At 45.6% G+C, this 21,560-nt stretch overlaps 1 protein-coding gene across 9 annotated transcripts in view; it reads right to left on the bottom strand.

Annotated features, from left to right (window-relative positions):
- Positions 1–21,560, bottom strand: part of NCAM1 (neural cell adhesion molecule 1) — a 239,424-nt gene that overhangs the window by 56,535 nt on the left and 161,329 nt on the right. For 5 of the 9 annotated variants that reach the window (XM_030538331.1, XM_030538333.1, XM_030538334.1 and 2 more), the window contains exons 9-13: positions 9,922–10,072; positions 8,897–9,081; positions 7,906–8,002; positions 6,847–7,017; positions 2,563–2,694 (exon numbers count right to left, since the gene is read on the bottom strand). In XM_030538331.1, coding sequence (XP_030394191.1) covers positions 2,563–2,694; positions 6,847–7,017; positions 7,906–8,002; positions 8,897–9,081; positions 9,922–10,072 — 736 coding nt within the window. Of the gene's footprint in view, positions 1–2,562; positions 2,695–6,846; positions 7,018–7,905; positions 8,003–8,896; positions 9,082–9,921; positions 10,073–14,256; positions 14,287–21,560 lie in introns of all 9 variants that reach the window. The other 4 variants (XM_030538330.1, XM_030538332.1, XM_030538336.1 and 1 more) reach the window with 1 other exon arrangement.

The raw sequence follows: 21,560 nt of genomic DNA, 5'->3' as shown, positions 1-21,560 counted from the left end.
AGGTAAGACATTTCTTCCCATTGACCTTATCCTATTTGTAATTGGTACAATCTCAAATTCTATCAGCCACCTCTATACACATCTATCTATCTATCTGTTAGTCAACCCACTGATCTACCTAGTGATCTACCCAAACTTTGATTTTCCTATAGAACCACAGTATTTCACCACCAATAGCTCAAGAATCCTATGGGTAAAATCCTGGTCCTACTGAAGTCAACAGCCAATCTCTTAACTTCAGTGAAGCCAGAATTTCACAACATATATCTGCTGATAAACTTTTCGGGAGCTGCAATATCTTCTGGCAAGTTTCTGAGAACACAAACATGGTAGTAACAGCCCAGTAAAGGCTGCCACTAGAATTTTGGCCACAGGCTCAGTTCACCAGAAGGGGGTATGTCGTAATACAGAAACCAGCTGCTACTGCAGTTCTCACTGAGCTGAAATGGCATCTCCTCACTGCCATGCTGTTAATCTGAAAGGCAGGAATAACTATGGAATATGTGATGAACGCTTTTTGACTAAGCCTGGATGACAAACCAAAGTGTTCTAAATAAACAAACCCATCAAACCCATCATTAATTTTCTGCAGTTAATTTTGGATTTTTGCTGGTGGAGAAGGAGATATGTCTGTGCACTGAAGGGAAAGTGGCTGTAATCCATTTAATTGCTGGAGGACTGTAAGTGCTACTAAGAATAGAGCTTGTTAAAAGGAGGGGGGAAATTGTGAACATTTTCTCAAAATTTTTCCCCTTTTACTTCCAAATTTCGAAAAAACGCAGAATTTTTGAAAAATTCTGAGTTGGCAAAAAAACAAAAAAAATCTTCTTAAATGTTGAAGCTCTTTGCTGTTTGTTTCTCTGAATGTCTAAAGTTCATGAAAACTTGAAAAATTTTAACGAGTGCTAACCTAGAAATATTCTGCTACTCCACACCGCAACTGCTGATCCAGCAGTGCCCCTACCTTTAGAAAAAATCCTTGCGAGTGGCAAACCTTTGATATTGCATGCTGTACAACAGGGAAAAAGCCTCTGAGCTCAGTTCAACAGAGAGCCATATTACGCACAGCAGAATGGCTACTCTAGGGTCAGTGTTATTAGGAGATGCCTAGTACCAGCTACTTTTTTCTAAGGACAAGGAGAGGGAGAAAAAACTACAATAAATGCTAGAGCTAGGGCATGTTATGGGAGCATTCCAGGGATGGCTAGAAAGAAAGAGAGATGCAGAGAGGCACTTACATGAACGAGGAATGCCTGCGATTCTCCATAGATGGAACACAGACAAAAAGAAAAGAAATACACCCAAAAACAAAAATGTCAAAGAGATGAAGAGAGGCGATAGAGACCATGGAGCTGGAAATTCAAAACAACAGGTGCTGTACTCAATGGAGAGGGGTCAGACAAGGGGATTACTGCAACAAGGTGAGAAGTAATACGGGATTTGGCTTGTCATATGGGATTAGGTTCTCTTGGAACACGATGCTTGCACCATTTTGTACAAACTGCCCTGTTCAGTGCTGCTGGGCTTGATAGCCAGGGTGATCAGGAGTGTGGCTACCTATGGGACTGTGCAAAACTCTGAGGGGCTCCACAATGAACAGAGGCAGTGTGCTAGAGTATCACGGAGGAGACAGCTCTGAACTCATGACAGCGCCTGCAAAGCGTCGTTAGCTTGAGCAGCGCCAGGAGAGCGGGAGATGCATGTGGACATGTTCAGGTGCACCCTTGTGAAGGGGGTGAACACCACATCAAACACCATACGGGAGTGTGGCAGGAATGCACAAGGAGTCAACTCGGACTGACCGAGGATCTTAAGTCCTTGGCTGAGATAAGATACAAGAGAGTGAGGGGCTCCATATAAAGCAAACATCAGCTCTTCTCTTCTGGCTCCAGTATGCGGCTTCATGCACATGGAATGTCATTATTTTCTCTTTTTCCCAGCTGGCGGAATTCACACTCCATCCCCCCTCCAAAAATCAAACCTGATTTTGGCTCAAGGGCTTTTTGCTCATGATTGAGGTGGGGAGGGGAAGCCCCAGGCTGCAGAGAAGCATCCCACTGACAGATGGAGATGATTCAGGGCAAGGTCGGTGAACATTTTAACAGAGCAAAGAGCAGCGCATTGAAATAACGTTTCCTCCCTCCTGTAGTTTCAAACTCATTCTCATGGCAGCTTCTCTGACATCCACCCGATTCCTCTCCTAGCCACCAAGCAACGAAAAAAACCCTGTAGCTTCAATTGGGAGACCCAGCCCTTCTCAATGGGCTGCTTGCTTGTATTATAAAAATGCCATCTGACTGCCTGCTGCCCAAGTCTCCTGGAGAGTAGAACATTTGTTGCAGCCATAGGGGTGTAGCCGAATACAAAATCCCACCCTTGGAAGAGGGAAAATATTAATGATGGAATCCAGCAAAATCATAAAAGCTCACTAGACTTTGCAAAGGGTGCACCGAGACCTGCAAGAGAAAGAGGCACTGCCCACGCACAGCAGGGATCCCCTGGGGAATGCCAGGGAGAGAACCCAAGAGGCAAAGGGAGGGGGAAGGGTTGATGTTTACTTACGAACTGGCTGGGTCTTGAACTGAGACACCGCACTGATCTCTCCCAGGCCCTTGCCGTTGATGGCTGACAGTCTGATGGCATAGGCTGTCTCTGGCTTCAGGCCCATGATGGTGATAATGCCCTCCATGTTTGCTGTTGCAGAAACGAGAGGGCGGGGGGAGAAAGGGAAGAGTGGGGTTTGAACAGACAGTCAGTACAAGCCCATTTTCGTACTCTGTAATGCCAGGTGTGCACATGTAGCGTGGGCTGTGCCTGGCCCTGCATGAAAGCCCCAGGAACAAAGCCACCCTCTTTTGTGGATAGTTTAGTGCAAAGACTGCAGGGCTAGTATTGCCACATGCACCTTTCAAAGGAGACGGGATGAGGTGAGGCCCAGAGCAGGCACCAAGGGGAGCAACCGCTGCACCTGTCATTTACTGGGACTCTCCGAGAAGTGACCCTACATACCCCAATGTGGGACTGTGGCTGCAGAGAGCACTGAGCCCAGTGCTGCCCAACTGCTGGAAAGTGGCTCCCCAAACATTTCACAGAGACAGTCCATCAGCAACCAAAGCACGGCAAGCCAGAGGGACTGGGAAAGCAGATGTGACATTTAACCACACTGCAAAATAAAGCCACCGCTGTCCCCCCAGACAGAACAAGGGGTCTGCACAGCATGGGGGCATGTGGCATCTCTAGGGCATTGGCTTCCAAGAACCAGGCACACTCCAGGATCCTACGTGTTCTCGTCTACCCCTTTAGCCCCTCTTGCATCCATGTGCAGTGCTCAAGGTCTGACATCTGGGCTTGTAAACAGTGCAAGTCACTGAGAAAGAACCAACATGTGCCCCTGCATTGAGAACTGGAGCTTTGTTCCTGCATGCTGCGGAGCATACATACGCAGGGGAGGCTGCTCTGTCAAGGCAGCCACAGTGCATCTCTGCTCAGCAGAAAAGAATAAACGTGATGTGCTGGATGGGTGAGCCATCAGAGGGAGGATCCCGACAATGGAAAAGCTCTGGGAAAAATCGCTGCTTTCCACCTGAATGGCTCACTGCTCCACGTGCACTCAGGGTTTGTAGTTCATATTGTTTGTGGGCCATTGCTTGCCATATGCAAGGCAGAATGTCTCACTCCCCTTACAAATCTCCTAAGATTCTGGTTGCAGGGTCTAGGCTGCATTTGGTCCTATCATACAACTTAGTATTCAGTACCAGTAGGGAAAAGCAGTGCCTCAAGGGGAAACCAGACCCCACAGAGCAAACTGTCACATGCTGGACTCTTTAGAAGTCGGGGCCAAGAAAACAATTTGCCATTTGTCTACAGTATCATGAGACCCTCGGTTTAAGCTTTGCAGGCTGGTGATACTAGAGGTTCTGCAGCTAACATAGAGGTTTTACATATCATCTATCTCCTAACGCACCTCAAAGGTTGACAAGAATCATTTCGGATTCCTTGCCTTGCCCCAGATATCACAGCCTCTGCATGACCCTGAGCCATCACCTTGGGGAGAGATTTCCCTTCTTCCTGACACAGCACAATTTAAAAGCAGAAATCCTGGAGGCGCAGGCGATCGGTGCGAGAGAAGCAGTACAGCTATCTGTCTGCTCAACTCCTATCGAACTGACTGAGAACCAAGCCTCCGGCAAGAGAAGAGGCTGCAACTCTCCCTTAGGAATCAAGCTGTGAGGCTCAGACATAGCTTAAGGAGAGAGGTGGGTGCAGGGACTAAGTGAGGTTTTTATTGTTTGACCTACAGAAAATCTATTTCCACTTCACAGAAAGGAAGGAAGGAATGGAGAAACCAAAAATGATTCTAGTTATGGCAATGCGATTCCGGGGGGGAGGGGGGGGGGAGGGAAGCAAGGACCCTACAGAGCTATGGGAATACAATAATAATACATATGGGACGGGTGGTAGAACTCTCTGGAACAAGATTCTCTCTCCACCAGTCCCATCAGTGCCAAACCGCCTTGGTTTACTGGACTCCGGGGGCACTATAAGGTGTATAGATTTGCACAGACAGTCGCCATGCTTTAGGATTTGATGGGAGTTAGACCTCTTGGGGAGAAGGGAATTTGGATTCTGCTGGCTGGTCGCTCTTTGTAGTTTATGGCAGCGCTGTACAGAGTGTCTTGGGCAGAAGTTACAAACTCAATATATATAAATGAAACCATTATGCAGATTAATGGGGCAGTTTCATCTGGGTCCTGTGTGCAGAGCTGGTCACCTCATCTTGAACAGGGTATTTAAGATTCTTTAAGTTTTCACTGAAAAATTCCCAGGTTTTACAAAGGTATTATTTAGTGTTTACTGATTTTCACCAAATACATGAAAACACTGATTATGTGAAGAAAATGCAGTACACTATGCTAGGAAGACATGTTTGTCAATAAGTTAGTCTAAGTGTAAATGTGAGGCTGTCTGTTAAAGGAAGGCAATACAGTGGCAGATAAATATACACGTGCATGCATATGTGTACGTATTGATAATATACAGTTCATTAAATAAACCATAGCATTAAACTGCTTTTATGTTCAATACTTTATTTTTCTCTATTAGTTGCTTTTATTCTGTTTTCTAGTCCTCCAATATTAAATGTGATATTGACTCAGAAAAACGTAACACTATTTGTTTTGCACTGATTTTCATCCATTTTTTAAATTTTGGTAGTTACACTTACATTCCTGGGAAATTTTAAACAAAATAAATACTGACAATGAAGGGCCTTGAGGATATTGCAGAACTAGAGAGGGTACAAAGAATAACAATGAGAATGACTGGGGGCCTTGGAGGCTGAAAGGACTATGACTATTTACCTTAGAAAGGAGACGAAGAAGAGGGGACTTGATAAAATTAAATAAAATAATGACTGGTCTAGGCGGGACAGACCAGGAACTTCTGTTCTCCTTGTTGTTTCACAACACAAGAACAAGGAGATGTTCAATGAAATTAAAAGATAGCAAACTCAAAACTGAATAAAGGAAATATTTTTTCGCAAGTGACTGGACTGTGGAATTCACTGCTACAGGATGTCATTGAGGCAGAGAACTGTGCAAGATTTGAAAAGAGATTATACATTTGTATGCAAGGCTGACAAGGGGCGCGGGGGGAAGCAGGTACAAATTACTGGGCCTCGTCGGTCTAGAAGGGGGCCCGGGGCCTGGCTTCGTTGGCCCTGTTTAGCTGGTCCACCCTTGCTGGGGGGGGCCTGAAAAATTTTTTTCACCAGGGCCTGAACTTGCACTTGGCGGCCCTCTTTGTATGGAGAAAAAGAATATCCTGCTATAATAGTTAACATTAACAAAAAACTTTGGGAGGGATATTAAACTTCATGCTTTAGGTCTTAATCCGATTATTCGGTATTAGAGATTAGGGTGAGACCTTCACAGGCATGCAGGCTACCCCCATCCACCCACCATGGGGTTTCCCACACTTTGCTCAGAAACAATTGGCACTGGCCACTGTTAGGAAAGGGCATTGGGTTAATTGGAACATGGTGATTCCTATATTCCCAAATAATGTGTTCGAATGAACAATATTTTAGTGCTGAGCCTGCCCATGGAATGTCCCCGACAGATGACCTGGAAAGTCCATTAAAAATGTTAACGCTGGAGTTCATGGCGATGCTTAAAAGGGAGGCTTCTCCTTAACAACCCCCAGGTATATAGATTGTTTTATGTCTAATGAGTCTCTCTCTCAGCCCAGATTCATCCTTCCTATGAAGCACGGTGGCACCTCCCTCTTAAATGATCTTATTACAAACCAGTCTGATGACCCTTTGACCCAGGGAAAACTGGATCTGGAACCCAACTGGGTTTGGCCTTAAATGAAAAGATCAGGTGAGCACAATACTATTTCTGTTGCTTAGCACCCGGTTACTTAGACTGCAAGCTCTCTGAGGCAGGAACTGTCTTTTCACATGGGAACAGCAACTAGCACAATGGGGACTGATCCCTGATTGAGAAATCCAGGTGCTACCGCACTACAGATAAATACATACATAATAACAACAGGTCTAGAGTCTTTGTTGACGCTACTGTTTTCGGATCCTGTAAGTAGTGGGGCTCTGCACAGCTGAATGGCAGGAACGGAGCACACAGCAGGGGAGCTTGCAGGCATACACTCCATACCAGTGGGAGTGATTTTAGTACCACCACCAGCTGACCAGGGTGTGGATTCCATTTCGGGAATCCCAAAGAGCCTAGAGTGGATGCTGAAGTTAGAGGGGGGGAACTATCACACTCCAAAAACAAGAAGAGACTCTTGAGATGCTAAGAGGGACAATGTTTTTTTGCACCCTACCTTCTTTGGCATCATACCACCTGGAATGCCAATCCTCCTCGCCCAGTGCTCTCCATTCTGCCTTGTACTTGAGGATGGGCACCCCACCGGTGGCCTCCGGCTCATCGAACTCCACCTGGGCAGTGCTGGAGTAAGGCTCCACTCTGTCAATGGAAGGAGAGGACGGAGTATCTGGGAGAGGAAGGGAAATAATAAGCAGTGATGTGGAGAGGGCAGGCAGCAAATGTCCATACAGCCTGTGCCCCTGGAGAGAAAGTGTCTGTGGCAATCCCAGAAACGTCTGCTTGCATTCTGCCTTGTGCTTAGGCCCACAGGTGGGACCCTGTCCTCACCCAAGCTTGCTACAGGGGCTCTTAGGAGGCAAATACGCTCTCTGTGAATTGTGCAGTTTTCATTTCCTCCCTCCAATCAGGGACAAGAGACTCGCAGCATTTCCCTCCTGGTCACTTATTTACTCTGATGAATAAATGCAGCCTGCACCTGGCTATGCATGCGCCCTGGAGACCATCCTGCTGCTTCAGGCCTTCCTCACAGAACATTTGAATGCACAGCTAGATAATTCCTAACTGTTTCCATGGCAACCGGGTGAATTAATTATTGAGGGCACCCTGAGTTCAGGATAGTGGAGCCCCTCCCAGCCTGTCTGGTTACCAAGGCAGGTGGAGAAGCCTGACTAGCTAGCATGGGCTGCTCTGGGATTTCTCTGTGGCAGCAGGATGTTTTACAGAGGATAGTTCACTAGCTACAGCCCATACACACAGTGCTGCTATTAAAAGCCAAAGAGCGAGATTCTGTCACAGCACAAGTGGGTACTGTAGGTTCATAAAGGCCTACTCAGGCAAAAAGCAGCCACCTCCAAAAATGGGGCAGGAGACAAAATTCCTGGGATTCACACCACCTTCAAACTTGCGAGCTACAACTGGCTGCTCTGATGCCCCCCAAGGGGGACACCTGGAGTCGGGAAAGGCTTTCCCTTCGTCACACCAGTGCAATGACTTCCTGTGCATCCCACCAGCCCCCTGCCTGTCAGTGGATCACGGGGCTGTGTGGAACACTCACCTGCTTGCACAAGGATGAATTCGGAGGATTCCTGGCCGATACGATTCACTGCGGTGCAGTTATAGTTCCCAAAGTCATTCTCAGAATCCGGGGTCACCTGGATGTTTAGGGATGAGGGGGGTGTTTAAGGATGCGCCCAGATCTCAAAGCCCAACTTCCCCAATCCCCATTGGGTTTTACTAAAGGAGGAGATACCAAGGCACAATAAAATATATCAGCGCATCAGAGACAAGTGCAGGTTGCCCAGGGGCCTTGTGGTGATGGTTGAGAAGCTGAAGACAAGGCTTTGCCTAAGCTCCACAGGCTGCTCAATTTACAGGGGCCTCTTTAGCCTCCTGCCCTGTTATCTCCTCCTCTCCTGCACCCTCTCTCCTTTAATCAAACAGCACAATGACGCACACATGTACCACAGTGAGGGGGGAGAGACTGTACATCTCTGGAGACACCTGATATCGTCTCGAGATATAGAGCAAGGGCTCTTCCTAGGGCTCTGTGAAGCACTCAACGTAACGGGGCCTCAGTCCTGATTGAATCCTTTGGGAACTACCAGGATAGACACAATAAATGAATAACAATCCCGTGACATTTGTAACTTGGGTGCTTCCTCCTGATTCCCTGCCCCGCCTACAATGACGCATCGCTCTCTCGTGTTCCCTCTTGTCCAACAGTTAGACTGCAACTTGTTCAGGTCATGGAACGGGCCTCTTACCGGTCTGCAGCCCAGCACGTTTCTGACCATTAACTAGCAATCCATTCTTCAGCCCTTGATTGGAATGGTCCTGTCTCCTAGCCCAGGGTGTGCCATCTCTGCTCCTGCCACAGGCCAGGCCATAGCTTCTTGTCATTAGAGGCTGGAAATGCTTCTTTCCACAGACCACACCGAGTGACGGAGGCCTCCCACCAGGGCTCTCAGTGCCATAAACAAACATTAATCTATAACCCATGAAGGCTGCACATTCATATCCCCTCCCCGAGAGCCCCCTTTCCTCACCTCCAGGTAACTGGCTGATGGAGTGTTGTGGATCTTGATGTTACTGTAATTGGAGCTTGGAAGCAGCTGTCCATCCCGGAACCAGGAGATGACAGCACTGGGATAAGCAAACACCTCGCACGTGATGTTCACTTTATTCCCCTCCCAGGTGTAGACTGCCACAGGGCCCTGCAGCTTGGGGGCATCTGGGAACATAGACAGCATCACTTGAGGCAACTGGAGCCATAAATGTCCCCCCGCACCAGCCCAGTCCCCCTGCCTAGAGTGAGGGCTCTGTACTACCACACAGGAAATCCAGGTCTGGTGTCCTGACTGCCACTCCCTGGCAGGAGAAAGGAGTTGGGGCTGGCAAGTGCTGGGAATGCTAAACTCCTGGGGCTGAGGCTAAGCAGACAGTGCATTCATTGTGTGTCCAGGGGACAGCGTGTGCCTCCTGCCACTCACCCACGGGCACATGGCCTGTGGCTGCTCAAACAGCACCAGGGGGTGCTCTACCAAAGGGGATGACACCGTGGGTGGAGGATGTTGAGCAAAGGGCTCCTCAAGTCCTGCCAGGCCTCGGTTAGGCCAAAAACAGAGTTGGGGGAAGGTTTGAGCAGCAGCTGCCCTGCTGTACCAAGCCAGCACAAGAGGACTGAGGAGGAACTAGCTTCCTAGCTCTACTTTCAGGAGGCACAAACCAGGCCCACGTCACCAGATGGTGTAAACTGATGCAGCTCAGGACCTGCACTGGAGTGGTGCTGATTTACACCAGCTGAGGACGCAGGGCCCTGCATTTGTGCACAAAGAACGCTTTATTGACTCTGATTTATTTGTCTTCCCAAAAGGCAATATGGCTGGTTCTTTACCCTAGAAACTGATTCTGGACTGCACTGACTCCCATGACCTTTGTTGAAACAGAACACGGCTCTCTGCCATCTAACAGGCATCAGCCTTGGGACAGCATGTCCTGCGGCCACCTGAGCCACGCCTTAGGGTAGCACTACTGCCCCCTTTGCAGACGAGAGCCCATTGCCCATACTTACATTGCACTTCAAGGTACATGGCCTGGGAGTCTTGCCCGATGGTGTTGCTGGCCGTGCACATGTATTCTCCAGCGTCCGTGTACTGAATGTCCTTGAGCGTCAGGGAGGACACTCGGGCATGGCTGCGCACCACTATACGCCCATCCAGGGTCTAGCAGGAAAGGAAGACAGACTGAGCGATGGGGCACTGAGCTGCTTAGGACACACAAAGTACCAGGTTTTAATACAGTTCTATTCCCCCCGCCCCCTTAGCCCCCAATGCTCAGTAACTTAGAAGCAACCACTAGCAAGCAGCCTAGAACTGCACAGGAGTGAAAATGACAAAAGCAGCAGTATTACTCCTTGCTGTAGGGCTGAACGCAGCAATTCCAGAGCCCCAAGGAAGAGGGAGAGGAGTTATTTTCCCATCCTGGCACATGTCAAAAGATATCCGGCTAAGGAAGGTGGGGTCTCCGTTTGAGATGTGCCCAAGCCATGCTCCTTGTGTTCAGAGTTACAATGCAAGGCCTGATGGATACTAGCTAAGGGTTTCCCACTTACTGCTCTCTCGTAGAAACCTGCTCGGACTAGGCCAGTTTCCAATAGGCCTGAACACTCAGATCGCAGGTTTGACTCTCCTCTCAGTTGTATCTGTTTTACGCTGGAGTGACTCTGCTGATTTCAGTGGAGTCATTCCCAACTCACACCCAGTGTAAGTGAGCACAGAACCAGGACCCTGAGTTTGAATCAGAGGCCACAAAGTGTGAAAATTCAGTGCTCCTGTCTGAACATGGGGCTGACCAGCGCAAGACTTGGAAACAGGGTGGGAAAATATAAGACCCTTCGAATAGCCTTGCTTGAAGTTTTCGTAGGGTCTGTGAATTTAAGCAAGTTCTGTAATAAGGTGATTGGCTCCAAGCTGATTTCGGAATTGCTCCTATATGCAGGGTGTGAATGTATGTCAAGCAGTGTACAGATACGGAGCATTCCATCCAGGTTACAAGGCGTTCAAAGAGATTACAACCGTCTGTCAGAATCACCTTGTTCCTTCACATCTGTAATGTTGCAACTCCCAACATCCCTGAACCGTAAGAATGAATCTTTCAAGACAGGCTCTCCCAACCCATATAACCATAGAACTTTGTCACCTTTCCCTGTTCCTTTTGCCTTACTCACTACTCCAGTTTAAGCTCTTTGAAACACAGACAACATCTACTTGTCTATGAAGTGCCTAATACGCTATTGGGCGCTACCCATCGGTAAGCTGCATGCCCTTGTGGCTGTGTGTGCAACTGCATGTTGTGATTGCAACCCTAAGTGCTTCAAACTTCCAGCTAACCAGGCTTACAGTCGCAAAGCCCACAGAAACGCTGAGTTTTAGCTGAGAGCTCTGTTCAGATCTTGGGTGCTCTCCTGGGTCTAAGATATCTTTTTGTTTAGTGGTTGAAGCCTGGGAAAAGCTTGAGGGTCAAAGAGGTAACAATTATAAGTAAAGATGATGGTCCAGCTCTTAACAAGGTGTGCTAAAAAGACATGCCCAGCTGTTTCCATCTCTATCTGAATCTATTACCTCAGCACATTTTTGTTCTTTAATCCTTTCCTGTCTAGAAGCAGAGAATTGATATCCATTGATACAATATGGAAGCAATTCTGCATTTGTCTCTCCTGTTCCCCCGATCCAAGTAAGTTTGCTGCAAGCTTGACGAAACCAGGCCAAGGCCACATGTAAACAAGTTTGCCCTCTCTCCCTGGCACAGTCTCTAGGACATGGAGACACAGAACTCTATTTCATGCATGCATGGGACAGTGTGCCAGTCTGGATCACTATATTTGGTAGCTTTGCAGGAGCTGTGAAAGGCTTCCTAATGAGGCATTAGTCTATCGCTCTATGTTTCTCATGTGAAACCATATGTTTTGTCTTTGTTCACAGAAGTCAGACCAACGGTACATCTAACCCAGTATCTTGCTGTCCAACAGTGACTGGTGCCAGATGCGTCAGAGGCAATGAACAGAACAGGACAATTATGAAGTGATCCATCCCGTCGTCCAGTTCCTGCTCCTGGCAGTTGGAGGTTTAGGGACACCCAAAGCACGGGGCTACATCCCTCACCATCCTGGCTAATAGCCATTAATGCACCTATCCTCCATGAACTTATCCAATTCTTTTATGAACTCCGTTATACTTTTGGCCTTCACAACATCCCCCGGTAACAAGTTCCACAGGTTGACAGTGTGTTGTGTGAAGAAGTACCTCCTTCAGTTTGTTTTAAACCTGCTGCCTATTAATTAAATTGAGTGACACCAGGTTCTTGTATTATGTGAAGAGGTAACTTCTTCACTTTCATCACATCAACCGTGATTTTATAGACCTCGATCATATACCCTTAGCCATCTCTTCTCTAAACTGAACAGTCCCAGTCCTTTTAATCTCTCCTCACATGGAAGTTGTTCCATATCCCTAACAATTTTTGTTGCCCTTCTCTGTACTTTTCCCAATTCACAGGGTATTAGACGCTATCAAAAGAGCAGGCCCAGTTTTCAATACTCCAGAGCTAAAGGGACATTTACTCCTATGTGGGTGAGAAGAGTCGGTTTTTAAGATGTCTGAGTCTTCTCCAAATACAGCACACGGGTACCCCCCCACACACACACACACTTGCTTCTCACACACATTGGCATCAATAGCAAAGTGGCAAGCACCACTAGGCGGAGGCACCCTGAAATATTGGACACAGTTGGAAAATCAGAAGAAAAGGGATGAGGGAGCCATCCTAGGTCTGTGCTGTCATTATCCCAGTCGGAGGGCACTTAACTGGGAATTAGCAGTGCCTTGCACAGATCTCAGCAAGGCACCATTAATTTGGGACCTGATTATGTTGGAGTGGAATGTTTCCGATAAGTCTTGTTCACAACTCAAGCTGTAATAACACTGTCTGTTTTGCCTGTAACCGAGCTTTTAACATCTGTCTGAGATGATAATACTCTTTTTGGTTCATATCTGCTGCTAACTTCTGATGCTCTTCCTTTCTCTAGTACATTCTGGGCTGGAACGGTGAGGGAGGATTTACAGGGCTATGCAGAATGAGAGTATGGCTGATTGGGGTTCAGAAGCACAAGTAGCTAACAGCTATTTCCCCTACAAAGCAGCTTACGCAAGGCAAGAGTTTAATAAATAAAGCATACTTCACAGAACCCCACTCAACTCTTTTAGCAGTCAGGAGGGGAAACCATTTCAGACTGAGTAAGCTTAGTAGCATTACTTTTGCAATTAAAAAGGCATGAGATACACAGGGCAATGTATTAAAGAACATACAATTATAACATGAATTAACTTAGACCTAAAGAAAGGAAACTATTAAAATTCCAAATCCTCCAGTAGAAACCAGCATGAATATTCAGCATCTCCATTTTCCATGTTCATGGTTCTCCAGCATGCTATTTCAGAACAGGACTAGGCAAGTTCTTGATGGGCTTGGGTAACAGGCGAACCTTGTCTAAGCAACATCGCTCTCTCTACTTCCCACTGGGTTAAGACACTCGATCAGGCTACCAAAATACTGCTGTTAAGAATACGAAATGCAGTCACCAAGCTCTAACCACCAATGATGAGCCACTGCTATCTGCTCGGGAATTAGGTTCCCAAGCACATTCGGAAGCAAGAAGTCTCTCTACAAATCATGAATACGTAAAAACAGAATATTTTAAATACGTAATTTCATGTGAAAAATATCAACCAAACTGTGTTATTTAAATGCATTTAACTCCCCCCCCATTCCCCCCCCCAAAGAGATAAATAATAAGGTAAATTTAGTAATCGAGAGCATTTTGTGGAGAAACACAGCCTAGAGACATGTAATTGCATTGCTTTTGAGATGAAATGTGATGCAATTGTTCTTTAAGAGAAGATTGAGCCTAATGAGAGCAATGAGCAAATAAGTGAGCTGGGCTGGAGTGGAGGCAGTCAGGTTCTTAGAGGGAAGCTACTTTCCCAAGCCACATGGAAGGAAAGTCTCCTAATTCCAGCTCAGTGCCACCTCTAGGATGGCAATTTGGCTAAATGGGCTTTTGGCTGTTTGCTTTCACATCCACTGAAAATTACAGTCTTGTGTTTTAAATGGCAAGTAGGATTTTCATGCATGATTTCTGCCAACTCCTGACACAGTTAGTTTGCTCATCCAAAGATGCGTCACTATAAGCCAAGCAATTTCTACCACTATCAGCTGATCTTTTTTCTTTTTTTAATATGGTTAAATTATTATTACTGGCTTGGTTATTGTACTAGCGGTGTGTTAATCTGTAATACTTAAAAAAAAAAAAAACCTAAAGGAATTGGCTATTGATCTGGTAATCTTATACCTCTTGCTTCTCGGGCCGAGTCCACGAAGCCTGGAAAAAACAGATATAAAACACAACAACACCATACACACACACACAAAAAAAAAGCAATAGAAGTTTATCAAGTGTTGTGTTTAGGTAACATACTGTATGCATCACACTGCATTCTGTGCACATGCAGGCTTCAATTTAGATCACTTCTGGGAGGGGCGGAGGGAAGATGAGGTGGGAAATAGAACTGATATTTCCATCTCCCAATATAACTTCAATTCGGATTTGCATTCAGCATTTTAATTTTTTAAAAACTGATTTTAAGATGAATTATTAATCAAAGGCTAATGATATTTGAAGACTTTGTGCTTCTGCTGTTGCACATTAAGCAACTGTATATTTTGCTCTGCTGCATCTCACCACTTCTATAAATATGTCCCAGCGGTGCTGTGGAAGCAACTCCAATGACCCAGGTCACTCAACGCAAAGATATTTATAGAACTGGTTTCCTAACGCTGATTTTGTTTTTTGCACAGATATGCTGGTCATTAATGCTTGTATTGTTAACACCGTCATGCATTTGTACCGTTTTTACATGCATGCTGTGTCCGGAATAAGAGTTCTCATATTACAGAGCTGAGGAAAAATGTGAACTCCAGAATCAAACAAAAGACAATAGCAATGAACTCTTAACTCCACTAGGTAATTCTCCAGCTAGCAGATGCTCTCAATCCTTACTGGGGATGGAACAAATGAATAGCAGGCACTCTTCCCAAACATACACTAGCCTTATCAACAAAGGTACGTTTCTGAGCAAGACAGCAGCAGTCCAGGTCATAATCACTCCTGTTCGGAAAGACCAGGGGCTGTTGGGTTCACTTTTCCTCTATCAATCGGCTTTCCGTACACTTTGTCCTGCCGTCTGTTTCATTTGCAGCTTGTCCATTCAGGAGTCAAAAATCACCTGCTAATATCACAGCCATAAGGGCGTTACTTAGCATGCGATCCAAAGGCACGAGTATCGCTGATGGTTGGATGATAGCAACGTACACAAAGAACAGGAGACGGACGTTCAGGAAATGAGGATGGGAAATGCACCGTTGTTTCCAAAGTGCTTCCAGTGAAGTAAATGTGACCAGCAAACAAAATGAGACTGAAGTACTAACATACAGTATTGACTCGCCTGATTTTACATTCTCCATTGGTAACCCACCAACTTCTGCACTAGTTGGGACTTCTGCATGTTACTTCCAAACCCCAAACATTTATATTTATCTGTATCCCAACCAAGTTCAGGTTCCACAGAAGCCTAACAAGCAAGTTACACTAACTCAGCATCATCCTTGTTGTATATGTCTGCACTCACTGTGGCTGCTCCACAAAATGTTTATGTGATTTCCATAGGTAGATCCTTCACCCACCCCAGCACATTCATTTACTTTCAAATTCCCTTATAAGAGGTTGAAGAGCTCCCATTGCAATGCCAAGGAGTATTCCAAGCTGACATCATCCTAAACCTTTGCCTGTGGTTTTACGCCAGCGCATCGCTTCGCTGACATTCCAGGCTACTGCACTTTGTGTCAGCGCATGGATCTCATTGCAGTCACGTGTTAATCTCCCTCCAAACCCTTTCATCTGGGGAAGAAGGTTTTAGATTAATCCAACTTGGGATGGGGAGGGCAATGCACCTGATACCTCTAGCATCTCCTTGCAGCAACTGGGTAAAAGCAATTGTCTAACTTTTCCCTTGACTAGTTTTCAGTCCCTGCGAAGTTTTCAAGCAGATGAAAATAACATAAGAACAGCCATACTGGGTCAGACCAAAAGTCCATCTAGCCCAGTATCCTGTCTTCCAACAGTGGCCAATGCCAGGTGCCCCAGAGGGAACGAACCAAACAGGTAATCATCAAGTGATCCATCCCCTGTCACCCATTCCCTGCTTCTGGCAAACAGAGCCTGGGGACACCATCCCTGCCCATTCTGGCTAATTTACCTAGTTCTTTATTGAACCGTGTTATAGCCTTGGCCTTCACAACATCCTCTGGCAAAGAGTTCCACAAGTTGACTGTAGGTTGTGTGAAGAAATACTTCCTTTTGTTTGTTTAAAACCTGCTGCCTATTAATTTCATTTGGTGACCCCTAGTTCTTGTGTTATGAGAAGGAGTAAATAACCTTTCCTTATTGACTTTCTCCACACCAGTCTTGATTTTATAGACCTCAGTCATATCCCCCCTTGGCCCTCTCTTTTCCAAGCTGTAAAATCCTAGTCTCATTAATCTCTTCTCATGTGAAAGCCGTTCCATATCCCTAATAATTTTTGTTGCCTTTTTCTGAACCTTTTCCAGTATATCTTTTCTGAGATGGGGAGACCACATCTGCACGCAGTATTCAAGATGTGGGCATACCATGGATTTATACAGAGGCAATATGATATTTTCTGTCTTATTATCTATCCTTTTCTTAATGATTTCCAACATTCTGTTTGCTTTTTTGACTGCCACTGCGCATTGAATGGATGTTTTCAGAGAACTATCCACACTGACGCCAAGATCTCTTTCTTGAGTGGTAACAGCTAATTTAGACCCCATCATTTTATATGTATAGTTGGGATCATGTTTTCCAATGTGTATTACTTTGCCTTTATCAACCTTGAATTTCATCTGCCATTTTGTTGCCCAGTCACCCAGTTTTGTGAGATCTTTTTGTAGCTCTTCGCAGTCTGCTTTGGACTTAACTATCTTGAGTAGGAGAAAACCCAGCTCTCTCTCCAAGATAGTTGGCCTATTTCTATGCAGCAGCCTTTACCCTCTGCAATCTCAATCCTAGACAGTTTCATGCTGACCTCCCAATGCCCCTTAGGCCAGGGAAAAGGGGAGCCCAGATCCACGCTGCACATGAGCAAAGAAGGTCATGAGCTTAGTAAATTCTTATGAAGTTTCTCTCTCTCATTGGATTTGAACAATTAAATGGGAGCAATTTAGAAAATAAGGGATTCCCTGGAGAATTTAATGGAATTAACCCACCTGACTATTATACACAAAATCATCCATATATAAATGTCAGTAAAAGTGGGGACACATTGCAAATCAAGACTGGGAAATCCCATGATGAAGAGGCTTGAGAATCAGCACAACTAAGATCTTTGCCAGCGTTATGACCCCCACCATGGATTAAAATTTAAGGGACAGATCCTCTGTTGGGGTATCTCGGCAAAGCTCCAATGAAGTAAATGCAGCAGTGCTGATTTATACCAGCTGAAGATCTGACCCAATTTTTCCCTATCTCCTATTTCTGTTTATTTACTTCTTGCATTTCATTTAGCCTGGACCATGAAAAGGAACTAGTCACCCTTCTCCACCGCTTCTCATGCTCTAACCCAATGCTGCAATGACTGGGTTGCAAATGCTGCAGAGAGAAGTGCTGGAATTCCAACACACAACAAATTCTGTTCTCACTGAAAGTCTTTCCAACTAATTTCATTAAAACATTTCTAGCTATTAACCAAAATGGGTTGATTTTTTTAAAACCAAAAATAATTTGGGGTCTCAGCTACCCTGCAGCGCTGTTAATGCCAACAAATCCCTGAAACATGGGGAGACTGAGGTGTTGGGAAATTCTCAGAGTAGCACCAACACAGCTGTGCAATTCATCCTAGAAGAGCTATCGGTCAAATTAGAACATGCACTCCTTTAGCTAGACCAATTGCTACCTACAGGATGTACATCTCAGACTGTTACATTCAGGAAGCATGAGTTTTGCACAAGCTTCTCCACTTCAGTAACCGTGGACCTTGTACGAGAGCCTTGGTGAAAAGCAGGCTTAACAAGATGATGTTGACACATCCACTAAGCTCTCAGTGGCACAGCGGGAGGCAGAGAATCCAGGGCAGGGTCACTATGCTCTCGAATTATCATTCCAGATTTTAGCTATTTGATTAGGGAGAGACTCAGCCTGGGACTGTATTGGCAGGAATCATTACCCTTTATTCTGCATCTCCACTGAAATGCAAAAATGAGCCCCAGCACTTATCTAAAGTGTCAAAGGGCTTTCCCAAATCAGGAGTGAGGGGGGCTGGCTAGGATAGGACTGAAGAGGACAGATTCTTTATTGCCCATTTCCGCGGTGTGTTTTCACACAACCATACTGGTGAAAAACAAAGCGATGGCACTGCATGAGGCTGAGATCTTCCTCCTCCTCCACCTCCTCCTGGCTTTTAGTTGATAACTTCAACACTCTCTCATCTGGGAACAATGGGCCAGGATTCATGCTTGGCAGAAGCAAACCCTTTCATCTTCCTAAACTGGCACTGATTTGGCCCAAACCTCTCACTCACTCTCTTTGAAGTGCTATCTGTGACTGCAGAGGATACAGCTAAGTGCTGACCCTCCTTACAAATACAGCATTCCCACTGTGAGAGCTGGGCATGGTGGCACTCATAATCCCCTTCCAGAGGGAAAACTAGCACAAAGCTCTCATTGGCTGTACGATCACTGATTGAGCAGCGCAGAAGGCATCGACTCCCACGCTGACTAATGAGCACATGTGCACTTTCTCTTTGGCTAACCTCTCATTTGCTGTTAGGCAGATGGTAACATGCAATGCAGCTTCTGATGAGAGGCTAGGGAGCAGTAATCCTTCGGTACATACCTGGCCAGCCTGCCACCAGCATCAGCAAGATTTTAACAGCAGATACTGTAGAAGACGACATTATTTTTACATACAGTGCAGCTGAGAATCTTGTATGGGAAACCTTTTATGCATTAACTTAAGGACTCAGCTAATGTTTCCTGGGCATGTATGTGAAAAAACAGCCTTGTTAGTGAGAGTCCATCTGGAAACCTAATAGGAAACAGGACTGTCATGTCTCTGCACTGAAATGGTGAAGCCTGAACATACTGACATATACCAGATCAAAATAACGTTTCTGCACCCTAATCATTGTCTTGCAAAATGGACAAAAGAGAGTGGGCTGAAATATAGCTAGCAGCATGCCCCGACTGTACAGATATTTCCTCTTGTATTATTCAAAAAGAGATGATCCTGTTCTCCAACACAGCAGTGATAAATACTCACAGGAAGATAAATAAAAGGTATTCCAAATCAATAGGAGACCACTCATTACACCAACCATTCCCTTGGGCTACCTCTGATAGCTAAGTTCTTCTGTAACAGAGATAGGCAAGAATTTTAGGACAGGACTGCAGGGCAGTATAGACATGCCCTTAGTCTGTCATGGCCACAGAATTCACCTGGCTTAGTTGTTTCCCCATTAGTGGCCGGGGGAAACTGACAAAGTCAACTCTCTCTCTCTCATTTCAAACATATGCAATCATTCTGCAAAACAGCAGACTTGCCAGCAACAGGAATCTTATTCTAAAAGATCTCAGCACTGACAACTTCAGTGTTCACCGGCTGCCATTCCTGCTCCCATTGTCTGTACACTAGATGGTGAACTCCTTGAGACCGGGATGTAAGGTAAAATGTTCAAAAGTGCCAAAGTGACTTAGGTGTCTAAATCCCATTTCCAAAACCAACATAGGCATTTAGGGACGGATTTTCAAAAGTATGTAGGCGCCTAAGTCCCAGTTAAGCTCCTAAGTGCCCACAGGCCAGTGCCTGTCACTTTTAATTTGGGCACTTTGAAAATAGCACTCTTTGTCCCAAAGTCAAGGCTTATCTGTTTCTCTGAGCTTTGCCAGGAGCAGGTGAGGAGGTGTAGGGGGAGGGTAGAGAGAGAGATTTGGCCAGTCATTCCTGGCCATTTTGACCTGCTGAGTTTTTGCATGTCTGTATCATTAATCTGCACCTAACACATTGCATATGAGCTTTTAATAAAAAAGAACCAATCACATAAATACCTGCCTGGAAAGTGCTTAACACACTGGAGATTTATACATAAAACAACGAACCCTGGAATGAGGCACTCTGCCAGTACATCAGACATATGGTAGTAGTTTGAATCTTTGCATTTTCCTCCTATCTACATAAGAAACTATCCGAATATACACCATAGTTCCTTAATATAGATCACTGACTCAACAGCATCAAACAGGATATGTGAGTCTCAAAAATAGTTAGCAGTTTTGCAGCTGAGATCTCATTAGCTAAATTGAGCTAGACAGGCAGAGGAATATGGAAAGAGCAGATTCCTCTGGGAGATTTCGATGCAATTTAGTCTTCTGTTTTCAGTCTCTATTCACTACACAAAAGTTCTTTCCCTCAGATGCAGGAAATCAAGACTTCAGATTCCAATGACCCTGGTCTCTCATATAGCTTTCCTGGATGGAAGCAAACCTGTGAATACCCTGGTCCAGTTGCCCCAGTGCAATACGGGTCTGAGCCAAATCCCACTGAAGGCAATGGGATCTTTTCATTGACCTCATTGAGCTATAGACTAGCCCCTCTATTGAACCCAATGGAACGTACACCTTTCCGACAGGGCAGGAGGAAGCCTGGTTGTTTCTGATATCTCAGGCAATGGATTACGCACCATCAATACACTGTAAAGAGGAGACTGACGACACAACACAAAGGACTCATTCCTGCAGGAATAGGCTGTGTGGCTGGTCCTAAGACAGTGTCTACACTCAGTCTGCGTTTCTACCATGCACTCCCAATTCCCCTCCTCTTCACACTGACTCAGACCTGCTAAAGGGTTCAGGCCGCTAACCACTACAAGGGGCCTGTTGTTATAGAATTAGCAATGAGCACTATCTAATTTACTATTTGCCTAAAGGTAGCTCAGTGTTGGAGCTAGGTTCTCCCTTCTCACTCAGCTGCCTTTTATGTGACTCTCATAACAATGGACAGAGTTCCCCAAATCTTCACCTGTTATGCCCCTAAGACAGCTAGTGGCAAATCAAGCCAGAATGATTATTTAGAAAGAAACTGCTAATTATTTTTGCCTTTAAAAACAAAATGAAATCAGTATGTGATTCATGATACAGGCGAACACAAAGGCAACCAGGTGTTTGTGCCCAGAGTACGTGCAGTGGGAGTGTACAATACAGGGGGGCAAGAAAGAATTAACAGGCTCATTTTGGTCCATAGCATCTCTGAGAGATGCATTTTTCCTCCAGGATGGTTCTACCACCATGATGAGGTCACTGAGCACACTGGAATCGGGCACCCGTTTCCACCCACCGCAGTGGAACCAAAGGGTAGACTGTTTCCTGGAAACTCCCGTGTAAAGGACCCCCAGTTTGGTGCTTTAATGCAATTCTCTTAAAGCCTCAGTAGCAGAAACAAAGGAGAGAGGAACATGCTGGGGCAGAGCTGCAACGAATGGCTATAGCTTCGCTGACTTCAATGGAGCTAGGCCAATTTACACCAGC

The sequence above is a fragment of the Gopherus evgoodei genome, chromosome 19, assembly GCF_007399415.2.
Source record: "Gopherus evgoodei ecotype Sinaloan lineage chromosome 19, rGopEvg1_v1.p, whole genome shotgun sequence".
NCBI classification, from domain to species: Eukaryota; Metazoa; Chordata; order Testudines; family Testudinidae; genus Gopherus; species Gopherus evgoodei.
Note: the sequence above shows the minus strand (reverse complement) of the source record. Positions and strands in the feature narration are given on the sequence as shown.